This window comes from Ochotona princeps, chromosome 4 (assembly GCF_030435755.1).
Source record: "Ochotona princeps isolate mOchPri1 chromosome 4, mOchPri1.hap1, whole genome shotgun sequence".
NCBI lineage: Eukaryota > Metazoa > Chordata > Mammalia > Lagomorpha > Ochotonidae > Ochotona > Ochotona princeps.
The window spans coordinates 49,600,579-49,615,764 of record NC_080835.1 but is presented as its reverse complement, the minus strand read 5'-3'; the positions used below and the strand labels follow the sequence as shown (position 1 = coordinate 49,615,764).

Genomic DNA, 15,186 nt, shown 5'->3' with positions numbered 1-15,186 from the left:
CATTCAGCTAATGGCAATCTTAACTCCACCAGCAGCCGGAACTCACCAGCAACCAGGTGGGAAGGGACTTTCACTGGGAGCTTGGCAGGTGAACCCAGACAAAGAACTGTCTGCCCTGCTAGTTCGTCTGATTTGTACAGGAACAGAGACAGAGTAGCAGATCCCAGATAGACAGTGTAAGAACAGGGTGGATTTCATAGCCCAGTCAGCCCCTAGCACTGAATTGGGCGCCATTTTGCATCAAGGGGCAAAGGCAAGGGAAAGGACTGAGCATAGGCTGAGCTGGGAGTGAACTAATTTCTGACTCAGTGAACTGCAGCAACGTGACATTCTACAGGTTCCACCCAAGACAGGTATGGGTAGCCCCAGACCTGGTGGCCAGCAGATCAAGAACTGTAGTGGTGGCACGTCAGGCACCATTTTGTACGCTGTGGCAAAAGCTTTGGGACTGCAGGGGACAACAGTGAACTGCGCATGTGCTGAGCTCGTGAGAACTCGCTGAGTTCAGTGGATTGCACTGGTCCCGCAGGAAAATAATACCAACTGCGGCATCGTATGGATCAAAATAGATCTGTGTGGTACCCAGACCTAACATCCAACAGGTTCCTACAAGATCAGTGCCACCAACAACCTAACTATATAGAGCACCTGGTGTCTCCCTAATCTTGGGACCTGCTCCAACCGGAAGTGGAAGAAAGGCTATACAGACAACAGTGCAGTCTCAGCACAGCAGCAAAGGAGGAGGAGATCGGTAAGCCAGGAGTCGGGGCTACAGAGTTCCTTGTGGAAATCTAACATAAGAACCCAGACCTGGAACTCGCTGGAGGTTGTGGCACATTGGCTGCAAGCAAGAAGTTGTGTACCAACGGCAGTAAGTAAAATCGCATTGTAAACCTGTGGATGACACAGCTTAGAAAATGTCCCAAGGAAAAAACTCTGATAACCAGAAGTACAATGACCAAGAGCAAAAGAAGAGACAAAGGCACAATGAATATTACCAAAAACTCCCCTGCAAAGGAGCAAAACGCTTTTCCAACCTCAGAGTTAACTGAGGAAGACATTGAGAAAATGGGGGACACAGAATCCATAAGACTCATTTTAAAGATTCTAATCAACAATGAGAAGCTCATTCAAGAGTTCAAAGAATTTAAGGAAGCAACAAAGCAAATCAAAGCTGGTATATCAGAAATTAAGAACACAGTAGAGCAAATTAAAAGTACGGTGGAGAGTCTCCAAAATAGAATGAAGCAAGCAGAAGAAAGAATCTCAGAACTATAAGGTACTTCCTGTCACCAGGGGGAAGCAAACCAAAAGCTGGAAGCACAGCTGGGTCAGGCCAAAAAAAGTATTCAAGAATTGAAAGACACTATTAAGAGGCCTAACATAAGAGTTATGGGAGTCCCAGAAGGTGCAGAAAGGGAAACTGGTGTTACAAATATATTTAATGAAATACTAAGGGAAAATTTCCCTAATCTGGAGAAAGAATTGGGAAACAAAATACAGGAGGGGCACAGAACTCCCAACAGGCCTGATCAAAAGCGATCTTCACCAAGACACATGATCATCAAGCTCTCTTCAATTGAACATAGGAAAAGATCCTGAAATGTGCACGTGAAAAAAATCAATTGACACATAAAGGAATGCCAATTAAACTCACAGGAGATCTCTCACAGGAAACTCTACAGGCAAGAAGAGAATGGAGTGACACATTCCAGTTTCTAACAGAAAAAAATTGTCGGCCTAGGATAACATATTCAGCAAAGCTTTCTTTTGTCTTTGAAAATGAAATAAAATTCTTCCACAGTAAAGAAAAGCTAAAAGAATTTGCCTCTTTCAAACCTGCCCTACAAAGGATACTTCAAAATATTCTCTTGACAGAGAAGAGGAATAGTACCAAACAAAACCAAAGGCAAACGGGAAGAACATTCTAGTAAAATGACAACAGAAGACTAAACCAATGAACAACCCATTCCTAAAATGACAGGACCAAAGTACCACCCATGTATGTATTAAACTCTGAATGTAAATGGCTTAAGCTCAATCAAACGTCATAGATGAGTACACTGGATTAAAAAACAAAACAAAGCCCATCTGTTTATTGTCTGGAAGAGACACACTTCAACAAAGAAAGATCAGTGGAAACTATATCGCATGGGTTTTGATGTTTTCTGTTTGTTTCATCTCCTCAAAACACTTTCTTCTGATTAAATTTTTCAATGACTCATAGATCATGCAGTGGCATCATTTTCTGCAAGAAGGTTCTTAATTTTCATTTCTTCAGCTACACGTTAGTCGTTTAGTAACATGTTATTTAACTTCATGGTGTTGTTAATTTCTTTTTTCTCCCAGATGTTGATTTTGTTTTGTGGCTTTTCATTTAAGGGAATGTATAGTAGCTGTGTAATAGAGACTGTCATATCTAGTAACATGTCATTTAACTTCTTGGCATTGCAAATTTCTACTTTTTTTTTCTATTTTTGATTTTGTATTATGACTTTTCATTTGAGGGGATGTACAGTAGCTGTAAAATGGAGACTAACATTCAAATGTGAGGATGTAGTGTGGTATGCATTTCTGCTTCCAGACAAAGATGGACTTACAATGAAACTGTTTACTATATTTTGACAATAGGATTCTGGACTCTCTTCCATTGTCCATGCTCACAATGATGGACATATAACTGTATATTAAAAACTATATTTTAGTAATGATATAGAGGAACTAGGTGAGGGGGGGAAATTGGGGCTGAGATAAGGGAAATACCAGAAGCCTATGGAACTGTATATTAAAATGAGAATAATAAATAAATAAATAAATAAATAAGAAATATTGGTTGTTTTCTTGATATAATAAGTTATATGCAAAAAAATTAGTATAGTGAAACTTACACTCAGTGGCAACAGCCTGAAAACCTTCCTTGTAAGATCAGGCATAAGAAAAGGTACACATTTTTACTGCTTTTTTTTTTCCTTTTTAAAAATTTATTTATTATTTTTAATTCATTAATTACATTGTATTATGTGACACAGTTTCATAGGTACTTGGATTCTCCCCACCCCTCCCCAAACCCTCCCACCATGGTGGATTCCTCGACCTTGTTGCATAACCACATTTCAAGTTCAGTTGAGATTCCCCCATTGCAAGCATATACCAAACATAGAGTCCAGCATCTTATTGTCCAGTCAAGTTCAACGGTTTTATTGCTTTTTTAACATTGCAACATTGGTTCTGTCCAGAACAATTAAGCGAGAAAGTGGAGGGGACCCTATTCATATTATAAAAGAGGAAGTGAATCTACTACTATTAGTAGAGATACACATAGTTATTAGTGATTATAAATTCAGCACAATTTTCTGATGTAAGGTCACAAACAGCTATATTTCTGTACACTATGACATAAGAATCAAGTAAGCAATTTATAATAGCCTAGAAAATACTAACGTTCTTAGTTTGAAATTTGTGAAGAAGCTGGATGACACATATGCCCAAACCTACAAAATATTGCTTAGAGAAATTAAGAACCCCCACAGATTAGAAAACTTGCTGAGGGCAGTGAAGTTGTTGCTTGGGACATCCTGAATTCCAATATGAAGCATCTGGAGGAATCTAGGTTCTTGTACTTCGAATCCAGCTTCCTGCTAATGCCCATCCTGGAAAGCATCCTGGGGGCTCAAGAGCTTGATCTCCAGGCTTTGGCCTGGACCAGTTCTGGATGTTCTGGGAAGGAACCAGTGGGTGGAAAATTTCCATCTATGTATCTTTCAAACAAAGTGGAAATAAATAAAAATAAGAAAGATTGAAATATCAACATATGCTACTATGTGGATTACCTTTTACAACATTGTGTTAATTGGACAAAGTCAGATAGAAATGCCAAATATTGTATGATTTCCTAATATGAAATATCCAGAAAAGGTTAAATCATAGAGAGTAAAGGGAAGGCGATAATGGAGAGTGGCTGCTTAATATATATTGGATCTTCTGTTGTGATAACTAAAAATCCTGGAACCTGAGGGAAGTTTCAAAAAAACTTCTGTTTCTCTCTTTTTCTTTTCCCTATCCATTTGATATTCCTCCTGAAACACTCAAGGTATATTTTGAATAAATCAAGAATGTAGTCTAATAAGTGTTTTGTAAGAGGAGAGCAGGAGACCAATGATTCAGGAAGCTTGGACCAACTGGCTTTGGGAACTGAGGGGCAGAGCATGGCAGCTCTTATTTCTGACCTCTTGCTGCTGGAGATTCTCTCGGATCCTGGCCACAATTTAATTACCTTTGACTGCATGCATATATGTATATATCCAGAGGATCTGTATAATGAGGCAAGTATACCAGGAAGTGGGGATACATTGAAGTTCATCTCTACTTCTGATTAAAAGATGGACTCACAATTAAACCATCAAATATATCTTAACACTACAATGTTAGACTTTATACTATTCTCTATAGCTCCAATGTCAAGATACACTTAAATAGCAGAATGATGGGCTTGAAACTGTTGCTGAGGGACTAAACTATTGCTACAGTAGGGGGAAAATTAGGGGTGGGAGGAGGTGGGGAAGGGTAGAAATGAAATTTCCTGAACCTAAGAAGCTGTTTCATGAAAAAAAAAAAAAAGAAAGAATTAAAAAAAAAGAATACTTCAAACCAAGGAGACTTGTAAGATTTTTGGCCCTCAGAAACCGATACTGTGACCAATGGAAATAATACTGAACTGAAAAAAATGAACTCAGAGTTCTGAGTGTGTATCTTACTTAGGAATTCACTGTACCCATATAAATTTACAATTGATGTTGTTATATTCTTAGATGTTGTGGCTACATAAAACTATCAAAGTGAAAGTGTATTACTGCATTTCTTTCTAACATAAAAGAAGCTTTATCATCAAAGGTGTGGCAGCCCAGCAGCCAGGACACCTTGTGTTTCATCATGGCTTGGATCTGGGCTGCACCATGGCCTCTTTACTACAAGACTTTGACTTGCAGGCAGCTTTGTGTCTTTGAGAGAACAGAATCTCTGGATGGATTTCCTGGGAAATTTTACTGACTTACAGCAGTGTCTTCTGTCTGTCAGCTTAGTATTTACATTATTTCAACGTGGTAGCTGGGACTTGGCTTGGCATTCTGTATAGAAAATGTACCTAGGGCCCGGCGCCGTAGCCTAGTGGCTAAAGTCCTCGCCTGGAATGCGCCCCGGGATCCCATATGGGTGCCGGTTCTAATCCCGGCCTCCCTGCTTCCCATCCAGCTCCCTGCTTGTGGCCTGGGAAAGCAGTCGAGGATGGCCCAATGCATTGGGACCCTGCACCCACGTGGGAGACCTGGAAGAGGTCCCTGGCTTCGGATCGGCGCAGCACCGGCCGGTGCGGTCACTTGGGGAGTGAATCATCAGATGGAAAATCTTCCTCTCTTTCTCTCCTCCTCTCTGTGTATCTACCTTTGTAATAAAAATAAATAAATCTTTAAAAAAAAGAAAAAGAAAATGTACCTGGATCCCATTTCTCCATGGTAGTGACACAATCACAAGTGTGGGCTCATTAGCCAGCAAGCCCCAGTGTAATGTCCACACCCATGTGGCTACCTGGTCATGCTTCAGTTATGAGAATCCTAAATCCATAACTCTTCCTCTTTTGGATGTGGGCAGCACCCCCTAGAAGCCAGTGATTCCACAGTTTAAGTTTCAGTGCCTTGCCAAGATGAAGGAAGGAGAAACCCATGTATTTCCCCACCACGACCCTGTCAGTGGCCACCAGCAGCATGGACAAAGCCCTGGTGGAGAAAGATAAAGGTAACCGTGAATTCTTTTATCTCTCACACACACATACATATTCAGAGAGAAGAGGTAACAAAATAAGAGAAGCAACCTGCAGCAGCCCAGTTTACCCTAAGCATCTTTTTATGTCTAACTTGCTTTTCCTAACCTAGGGTCCAGAGGTGATTTACTTTACTCCCAAACAGTTTTATTTGACCCAAACCCTAAAAACATGGCTCCTGGAAGTGGCATTAGGGAATAATCTTGTTTAAGTGGAATGTTTTTGAACTATGATCCCTCTAGCAGTCTGATTCTGGAAGTTTTGCCTTTCAGGCCTGTGGAGAACAGAAGATCTCTGTATTGGAACTGATCTGTGCCCAAGCCACCTGAATGGCTTTGTATCTTGGAACCTTTTAGTTCCCCAAGATGAACATCCCTGCAAAGGGAAGAAACAGCTAACCCTGACTCATGATTTCAAATCCTGTATTTTGTTAAATGTGTACACTTGAATGCTTTCTATTACAGAGACTCTGGATAGAGGGTTTTGATGTCCATTCTCTTTCTAACTCATCTCTGACAGAAAAAGTCATATGCTTATGTGTGTTTATTTGAGAAAAAGAAGTGTCTTCTGGTTCACTTGCGGAACTGTATAGTTTCATTCAACTCTCACATTCAGCTCCTTGTACTCATCACGAGTAGCCTGCTGCACACTGAAAGTGAAAGCCTTAAGCCAACCTTCCCCAAGAGGAGCTGGCAGCTGTTTGATATGTTTCCACAGGAAATATGGTTTGGGAGGGACCAAAAAGCACTAGTTTGCACCTTAAAGGACACCACTTTTGATCACCAGATCTAACAGAACAAGTTGGATTTTAAATTGATTACAGAAAGACCAATGATAAGGTTAACTTATGTACAAGTATTTAATCCTCACAAAAATGGTGAGTCCCTTGTCGCTATGAAACCTACTAAAATGATCTCTACTGAGGACCAATGCAAAGGCATTTGCTAGGTGTACGTAGGTCTAGAACATGTTTTAGTATTTTTCTAGGCCATAGTTCCCTGAATAGTTAGGAAACATGCCAGGATCTGCTTTCCCTTATTCAGGGTGTCTGGGAAGAGATCATTTGCAATCACATGAGTCAGCTTTGTCAGTTCCAGACAGGATCTAGTAAGTCAGAGGTTTACATCTTTGTCCAAAACTATGGTTTCCTTTTTCACTGAGCAAATATCCAAAGAAAATGGGTAAAAGGCAAAGTGTATAGTTGAGAACTGTGTATCACCCTATTATTCAGAATTTTAAAAGCCATCTCTGTTGCATTGTGTATGTAGAGATTGTGCTGGTATTGTGTAATAAGGAGCTAGTAGGGTCATGAGCAATAGGAAAGTAGAAGAGTAAAAAAAGATAAATGTCCCTGATTCAAAGCTATATTTCCCACACTAGAGGACTTTTATGCTAAAGGTGAATTATTTGTCCAAAATTTCAATGCTGGGAAAATCCAGAGGATGACTTTTTTCCTGTATATTGTAGGTCTTTGTTCTACTTTGCCATACAAATTCAGAGCATGAAAGCCTTCATTCAAGAAAAGACCAAGATGTATAAGCAACCTATTTGAGGAGGTGTGTAGGATCATAGGTTCCTTGCTTCTATGCATGCTCTAACTAATACATTTGTGGATTAAATAGTCTTAGGTTTCAATCAATTCATGCTGAAAGTATGAACTAATATTTCAGCATAGTAGACCTGATTATTATATCCAACATAATAATCACAGGCATCATTGAACATGTTGCTCACAGAGACTCTGATGTGAAATCTGGCTGTTGTCAAGGAACTATTATTTTCTTTAGAGATATTGAACAGTAGTGGGTAGTGTATGTGTGTGTGTGAGAGAAGGGAATCTTCCACAAATAATGCCTGCAACTGCAGCCAAGGTTGGGCCAGACTATAACCATGAGCTAGAAGCTCCTTCCATATTTCCAACATGAGTAGTGAGAACACACTTGAGCCATCATTACTGCCTTCCCAGGTGCATAAGCAAGAAGCTGAATCAGAAACGGAGCATCTGGGACTAGAACTGTTACTCTGAAATGGGATGTGGTCACTATTAGCAGCAGTTTAGTGCAGTGTACTACAATGCAGATCCCAAAGAAGCATTATTTTTATAAATACTCTAAATTTTATTTGATGGGGCTGGGCAATGGCTCACAAGTTATTTGATGGTGGATGCACCTTCAAATGCTGACATCCTATATGAGTGCTATTTCATGTCATGGCTGCTCCACTTCCCATTGAGCTTCTGCTTGTGGTCTGGTAAAGCAGCAGAGTATGGCCCAAAGCCTTGGGACCCTGCACTCACATGGGAGACCTGGAAGAGATTGCTGGCACCTGGCTTTGGATTGGCTCAACTCTGACCGCTGCCGCCATTTGGGAAGTCAGCTAGTAGATGGAAGATCTTTCTCTCACCTCTCCTTCACTGTAAAAAAAAAAATCTGACTTGGCCCCAGCATGGTAGCCTAGTGGTTAAGAACTTGTGTTTCATGCTCCAGGATCTCATATGGGCACCGGATCATGTCCTGGCAGCCCCACATCCCATCCAGTTCCCTGCTGTAGTTGAGGACAGCCCAAAGCCTTGGGGCTTAGCACTTATATGGGAGATGTAGAAGAGGCTCCTGGCTGCTGGCTTCAGATCAGTTCAGCTCAGGCCTTTGCATTCATTTGGGGAGTGAGTCAGTGGATGGAAGATCTTTCTCTCTTTCCTTCTCTCTATAAATTGGGCTTTCCAATAAGGCAAATAAATTAAAAAAAGAGCTGCCTTTCAAGTAAATATACACAAATATTTTTAAAAATCCCTAAATCTTATTTGATAAGGCAGTGATGATGGCTCAAGTGTGTTCTCATTACTCATGTTGGAGATGTGGAAGGAGTTTCTAGCTCATGGTTATGGCCTGGCCCATATTGTTACTCACATTGCAGGAAACATTATTCTTTTTTTTTTTTAAAAGATTTATTTATTTTTATTACAAAGGTAGATACACAGAGAGGAGGAGAGACAGAGAGGAAGATCTTCCTTCCGGTGATTCACTCCCCAAGTGAGCCGCAACGGCTGGTGCCATGCCGATCCGAAGCCGGGAACCTGGAACCTCTTCCAGGTCTCCCACGCGGGTGCAGGGTCCCACTGCGTTGGGCCGTCCTCAACTGCTTTCCCAGGCCACAAGCAGGGAGCTGGATGGGAAGTAGGGAGGCCGGGATTAGAACCGGTGCCCATATGGGATCCCGGGGCGTTCAAGGCGAGGACTTTAGCCTCTAGGCCACGCCGCCGGGCCCAGGAAACATTATTCTAAGGAGACATCTTCATTGGAGACATTATGGGAATATCAAGACAAATATGACCATTCTGGATGGTTTAGACATGAAGACAACTTCTTAGAGACTTTTTGCATTCTACTTTTCCACTGAACCATTCTTTCTGTCTTACTATTCACCTGAACACATCTGAAGGTTGAATTACTATGCTAGAGTATTGAGCTGACTCACAAATTAGGAGTCAAAGGGTAAAGAAATGTAAAACAGGAAGCATAAAGAGACATGGGGCATAGGTCTGGACACAGTGCCAACTTGGACTGATTCTAATATGATTTTGAGGTCACATAAGGAAGAATATGGAAGAGAAATGATCAAAGAGACAATATGAGAACACATTCTATTTTCCAGACCGAATTCTCCATTTTGAAAGTACTGGGGGAGGCGCTGGCATCACAGGCTAATCCTCCACTGTGTGACACCAGCATCCCATATGGGTGTCGGTGCACTTACTTTCAATCCAGCTTTCTGCCTGTAGCCTGGGAAAGCAGAGGAAGATGGCCCAAGTCCTTGGGAATCTGCACCTATGTGCAGATTTTGAGAAAGGTGTTCTCTCTGAGTCAAGGTGCCAAAGAACTCCTGGTTTAGAGCTCTGTATCAGCTCAGCAAGGTCATTGTGGCCATTTGGGGAGTAAAGGAACAGATGGAAGATTTTCTTTCTCTGCTTCTCCTTCTCTATAAAGTATGCCTTTTAAATAAAAAGAAATAAATATTTAGCCCCTTAATAAGTAAATCAAGGGATTGTCATGGTGGTGTATCAGAGTAATTCTCCGCCTGTGGTTAAAGTTTTCCTGTTGCACTGGTTTGAGTTCAGCTGCTCCACTTCAGATCCAACTCCCTGCTAATGGTCTGGAAAAATCAGGGGGAGGATGGCACAAAGCCTTGGGTACCTGTATCTATGTGGAAGATCTAGAAAACGTTGCTGGATCCTAGTGTCAGGCTGGTGCATCTCTGGCATTGCAGCCATTTGGGGAGTGGATCAACAACATGTAACTGAATTTCAAGTAAAATAAATAAATACTGATGCAAGTGAATAATAATAAGAAGAAAAGCACTGTTTAAATTCATTCTGGAATAACCCTTCTGTTCTTAAAACAAGAAGTTTAATGAAATAAATGAACAAATATTTGCTTATATGTAAGTCAAAAGCAGATTGACTCAACAACTACACTGGACACTGCGTGATCCTACTTCAGAAATTTTAATATTCGTAAGGAGTACAATTTGGAACCTAAGATGAAATCACACCAAATTATTAAAGTAACAAGTAAAACTATCAGTGTATCAGTATTGGTGCTGTTATAAAATTAAAAATTCTGTGATTTAAATCCCATTTGGTTCAGTATATAAGAAGGTTTAGTATAGAGGAGGATAGAGTGGTGATAAGGGTGACCGTGCACAAAATTGGAGATTTTTTTGGAAAGTGTCAAATAACAATATTGAAACACATACAAAAACGATAAATTGTATTGCAATGAATGGAACACAAACTGAAACAAATCAAATTTGAGTACTATAAACCTAAGAAACAAACAACAACAACAACAATAACAAAAATACAAGCAAAATGGGAAACCAAGTGTGTAGAAAAACCAGAATGATATAAATACTCATCCTGGCCCTGGCTCCTGGTTTCAGCTTCCTACAAATACAGACACTGGGGGGCAGCACTGACAGTTTAACACTGACAAGATTCTGGACAACAGAAGGGAGATAAGCTGAACTTGCAGCTCCTGGATTCAGCCCAGGCACACCCATGAAAAGATTCAGGACAGCTCTATTAAAAAAAAAGAAAAATCACAAACTAGAAACAACCCATATATGCATTTATCCAAATGAGTTAGGTAAATTATTTGTAGAATTTAATTTTGTGCAACAATGAAAACAAATAAATTCAGTGACACACAATACTATGGCTCAATTTCACAAAATTAAGTTGTAAAAAGAACCCAAACATAAAAGAATATGCACTGTGTGCTATTATATACAGAAATAGATAGGTGAAAAATAACATATTTCTGTATTTGTAGTATATTAAGTCCCAAATGAAATAATTTATGAATAATCTTTTTCCTTTTTCTCCACAGACACCTCATCTTTATTATTATATATTTATCTTTTTAAAGTTATTTTTACAAGTTTTTTACCGGAAAGTCAGATTTACAGAGAGAAAGAGAGAGATTTTCCTCTGCTGGTTCTCTCACCAAGTGGCTGTAATACCCAGAGCTGAACCCATCTGAAGCCAGGAATCAAGAGCTTCCTTCTGGTATCCCACATGGGTTCAGGGTCCCAAGGTTTTGGGCCATCTTCTACTGGTTTCCACAGCCACAAACAGGGAGCTGGATGGGAAGTGGAGCAGGCAGGATACAAACTGGTGCCCATATAGGATCTTGATGCATTTTAGGATGAGGACTTCAGCCACCAGACTACTATTCCGGGCCCTATTATACATTTACTTTCTACAGTCTTAGTGTTTTCTTCTTAAATGCTAGACACTTTTTAGAATAATGGGTCAGGAGAGATGAATTTTAAAAAGTCTGGATAATTTGGACTCAGTTCAGCAGCATAGAAAAAAACTATGAAAGCAGGAAAGATTTACATCAAATAAGGCATTGGTTGAAGTTTCTCTCAGGTTTGTTGAGTTCATTTGATAGATTCTATAGAATGCAGAAGCCATTGGTCAGCCCTTTCTCACTCTTCTAACATTTCATTTTCTAATTTAATATCTGTCTTTGTATATCTCTGTCTGGTCCCTAAAGTAGTTAGGTGTGTGCTATATCAAAACATACATATGTTGTATTAATACATTGACTATTTCAAGTTGCAGTCACTTGAGGAACTGCAACTTCAGAAAGGGTCATTTGACCTGTTTTTCCTTTTACGTAGTAAGCCATAGAGATTCTTTCGGGAGAGGTGGCCTGTCTGAGTCAAGGCAGCGAAACAACCACAACCACTGGAGACTGGGAATTTGAGCAGCTCAGAAACTCTATGGACGAACTCTTACTTTCTATTGGCTTTTATAACGATTTGTTATATCTCACCATCGAACTTGCATCCCTTACAAGCACCCTCTGTGACCAGTTTGTGCAGTAGGTCAAATACCACCTGCATCATTGGGGAATCTCTTCTTGCAGAAGCACTTCAGGATCCAGGTGGAGTTCCTGGATCCTGGCTATGGCCTTGCACAGTAATGACCACTTGGAAAGAGAATCAGTAGATGGAAGACCTCTCTCTCTCTCTTTCCCTTTGTAAATCTGCTTTTCAAAACAAATATTAAAGCAAGAAGCCATCCTCTATCATCTTCCCTCTAACTCTAAGTATGTATATCTTTTACATAATTTTACATGAGCCCATTCCCACCTTCCTTGTGTGAGGCTTCACACTCTTAATCCAGGTCAACTTTTTATTTGTGAAGCCTTCCATTAATACTCCAAGTCCTGTTGGTAGGTTTCTTTTCTGTGCTTTCAAAAGTATCTGCTACTCACTTGACTCAGATTGACAATGCTCAACTTTACCTGAGCCTTTGCTGTGGTCTTTTTGTGTCTGGAACAGATAATACTGCAAAGAGTCTCTCTTCCCCAGGTGACTCAGGGAAGCAAGCCTCATGTCTCGTTTAAGCTCATGACAGGTGACTTAGGACATCTTTCAGTTCCTATGCTTTGCTTGATAAAAGATTAGAAGTATTTATTTCCCTCAGCTGACAGAAGTAAGGGCTTGTGAGCTTCACCAAATACTAAACTTCTCCTTTCTTCAGTGTTCTGAACTCTGACTTACTCTTCTTCTGTCCCCACTGTGACCCTTCCCAAGAGTGTGCTGACCTCAGGAAAACATCCCCTCATTACCCCACCCTCTCCTCACTGAGCTCTTTTCTGCCCTGCTTCTATCCTCCACGGCGGTGGTGGGAGGGTTTGCTGTGTCTTTGGAGTTCTTGAAGCTCTTACCCTTGTACTAATTTCCCTATTGCAAAAGACTTCCTCCCCATTTTGCAATAATATTTTTCAATGCTCTCTGGTTAGCAATGCTTTGATTTAGTTTAATTGATAATGCAAGGTACCAAAGTGTTTCTTGTCTGTTTAGATTATATGTTCCCTCTTCTCCCTGATTTGAAGTTTTTTTTTTTTGAAAAATGATGACACCACATTTATGTATTCTTTGCATATCTTGTTTTAGTTTCTTTTTTTTTAAAAAAAGATTTATTTATTTTTATCGGAAACTCAGAGATACAGAGAGAAGGAGAGACAGAGAGGAGGATCTTCTGTCTTCTGATTCACTCCCCAAGTGGTCACAATGACCAGAGCTGAACTGATTCAAAGCCAGGAGCCAGAGGCCTTTTGCGGGTCTCCCATATGGGTGCATGGTCCATGTCCTCGACCGCTTTTCCTAGGCCACAAGCAAGGGGCTGGATGTGAAGTGGGGCAGCCGGAACACAAACCTGGTCCTGGTGCATGCAAGGCAAGGACCTTAGCCACTAGGCTACCACACTGGAGCAGTTTTTGTTTTGTGTCTGTTTAAAACTAGTGTTTCAACTGTTTTTCCTCACAGCTGGCCCATCCCCTACCCTTACCGCAGCTCAAAGAGTCTTCCAGAATTCACCGGCCTCCCAAACATTACTCCATAGACGTCCTGCTTCCTCTACCACTCTCATTCTCCACAAATCGCTCTGTCGCAGGAGTCCTCCCCTGCTTCTGAACCCCATCCACATGAATGACTCAGAATCACTCTCCAATTATCATTCCCCCACACTCCCGAATGACCTCTCTCAACAATCCGACTTAACCTGTTCCCCTCGACACACCCTCACTCCCAGAAAACATCAAGTTCCTACTTACACATCTCACCAACCAAGACAACCCCCTTTCCCTGCCACACAATTTGGCTAGCCCCCGAAATTCTCCCGGGGTTTCAATTCCAGTCCTCTCCCTCCGGTCCACGCTCAGCTGGACTCCCTCCCCACCCCAAACCCAACCACAGGGAAGAGACCTGCAGGTACCTCAAAGCCCCATTCTCTGCCCTTAGCCCAAGCTAGGCCAACCCCTTTGCTCTTCTCCCGCTCTGCCTTGCTGGCTCCCTTCGTCCCCCTCTGCCTTCTGCCTCACATCTCCATAAGGTTCCCTTTGCCCACCATTACGGGTCCTGCCTCCCACTCCCACCCGGGGGGAGGGTCACTTGGATTCCCCCCTAACTCTCTCCGCTGCAGTTCCCCCACCATCCCTGTCTCGTCGGGTTGTCCTTCCCCAGGGTCTCTGCTCCCTGTCTCTGGGCTGGCCACCTTCTTCTGCAGCATGCGCTCCTCCTGGCCCCAGCTCCCTAGCTGCCTGTGCCCTCTTGCCAGCCCCGACCTCTTTCCCAGGATCCTCCCACGTTCTCTCATGCTTGCCTGGGGCCTGACCTGTAATGGCGGCTGCTGAGCCATGGGGGAAATGGGTGATCCCTTTACATATCTTAATCCCAGTGTCCCTGATAGTTCCCTATGATCATTTTGTCTATTTCCCACTTTGTTCTTTACCTACCTTTTGTCTCCTTGAAGCCAAGTTCCTGTCATCAAGCTGCTGCAGAGAGATCTGGTGGAGTGGGTTTCTTCCCTGACTCCTTCCCAGGGCTTGGTTCCTTATGTGAGTGAGAATGGGGTGCTGTATTTATCAGAGCAGGCAGGAAATGAAGACCTTGGTTTCACTTTTACTCTCCTTTTTTTCCTCACCACGAATATTTTTATTTGCTTGTTTTAAGGCAGTTAATTTAAAGGAACCCTGTGTGTGTTTGAATCTTGGTAAAAAAATTTTTTTTCTTTAAATCTTTTTTATGGTATTTTCTTTCTTTTTTTTCATTTTTTTAAAAAATAATCTTACTTAGTTGCTTAGGGTAAAAAGGGTCAAGGGCTACAGGAAAGTGGGTAAGACCATTGTTTTCACACTAATATCATCATTTTCACCCCTGTATCTGGAGTCAGGGAGAAACAAAGGGAAAAGCCCCACCCATCCTAGGTCCCCGATGCAAGGCGCGCTCCAAGAGTCCTGCTTTTGCAGTTTTGATAGTTCAACAGTTTTGAATTGCTGCCAATCTTGCCACTCCAAGCA

The 15,186-nt window shown here is 41.5% G+C and overlaps 1 protein-coding gene across 2 annotated transcripts in view; it reads right to left on the bottom strand.

The window, feature by feature from the left end:
- Positions 1 to 14,697, bottom strand: part of LOC131480202 (interferon-induced very large GTPase 1-like) — a 28,712-nt gene extending 14,015 nt beyond the window's left edge. The window contains exon 1 of one of the 2 annotated variants that reach the window (XM_058663461.1): positions 14,623 to 14,697. Coding sequence is in view for 1 of the 2 variants with exons in the window: in XM_058663460.1 (XP_058519443.1) it covers positions 12,628 to 12,718 (91 nt within the window). In the remaining variant the exon portion in view is untranslated. Of the gene's footprint in view, positions 1 to 12,627; positions 12,995 to 14,622 lie in introns of those variants that run through there. The other variant, XM_058663460.1, reaches the window with a different exon arrangement.
- Positions 14,698 to 15,186: the final 489 nt, after the last annotated feature.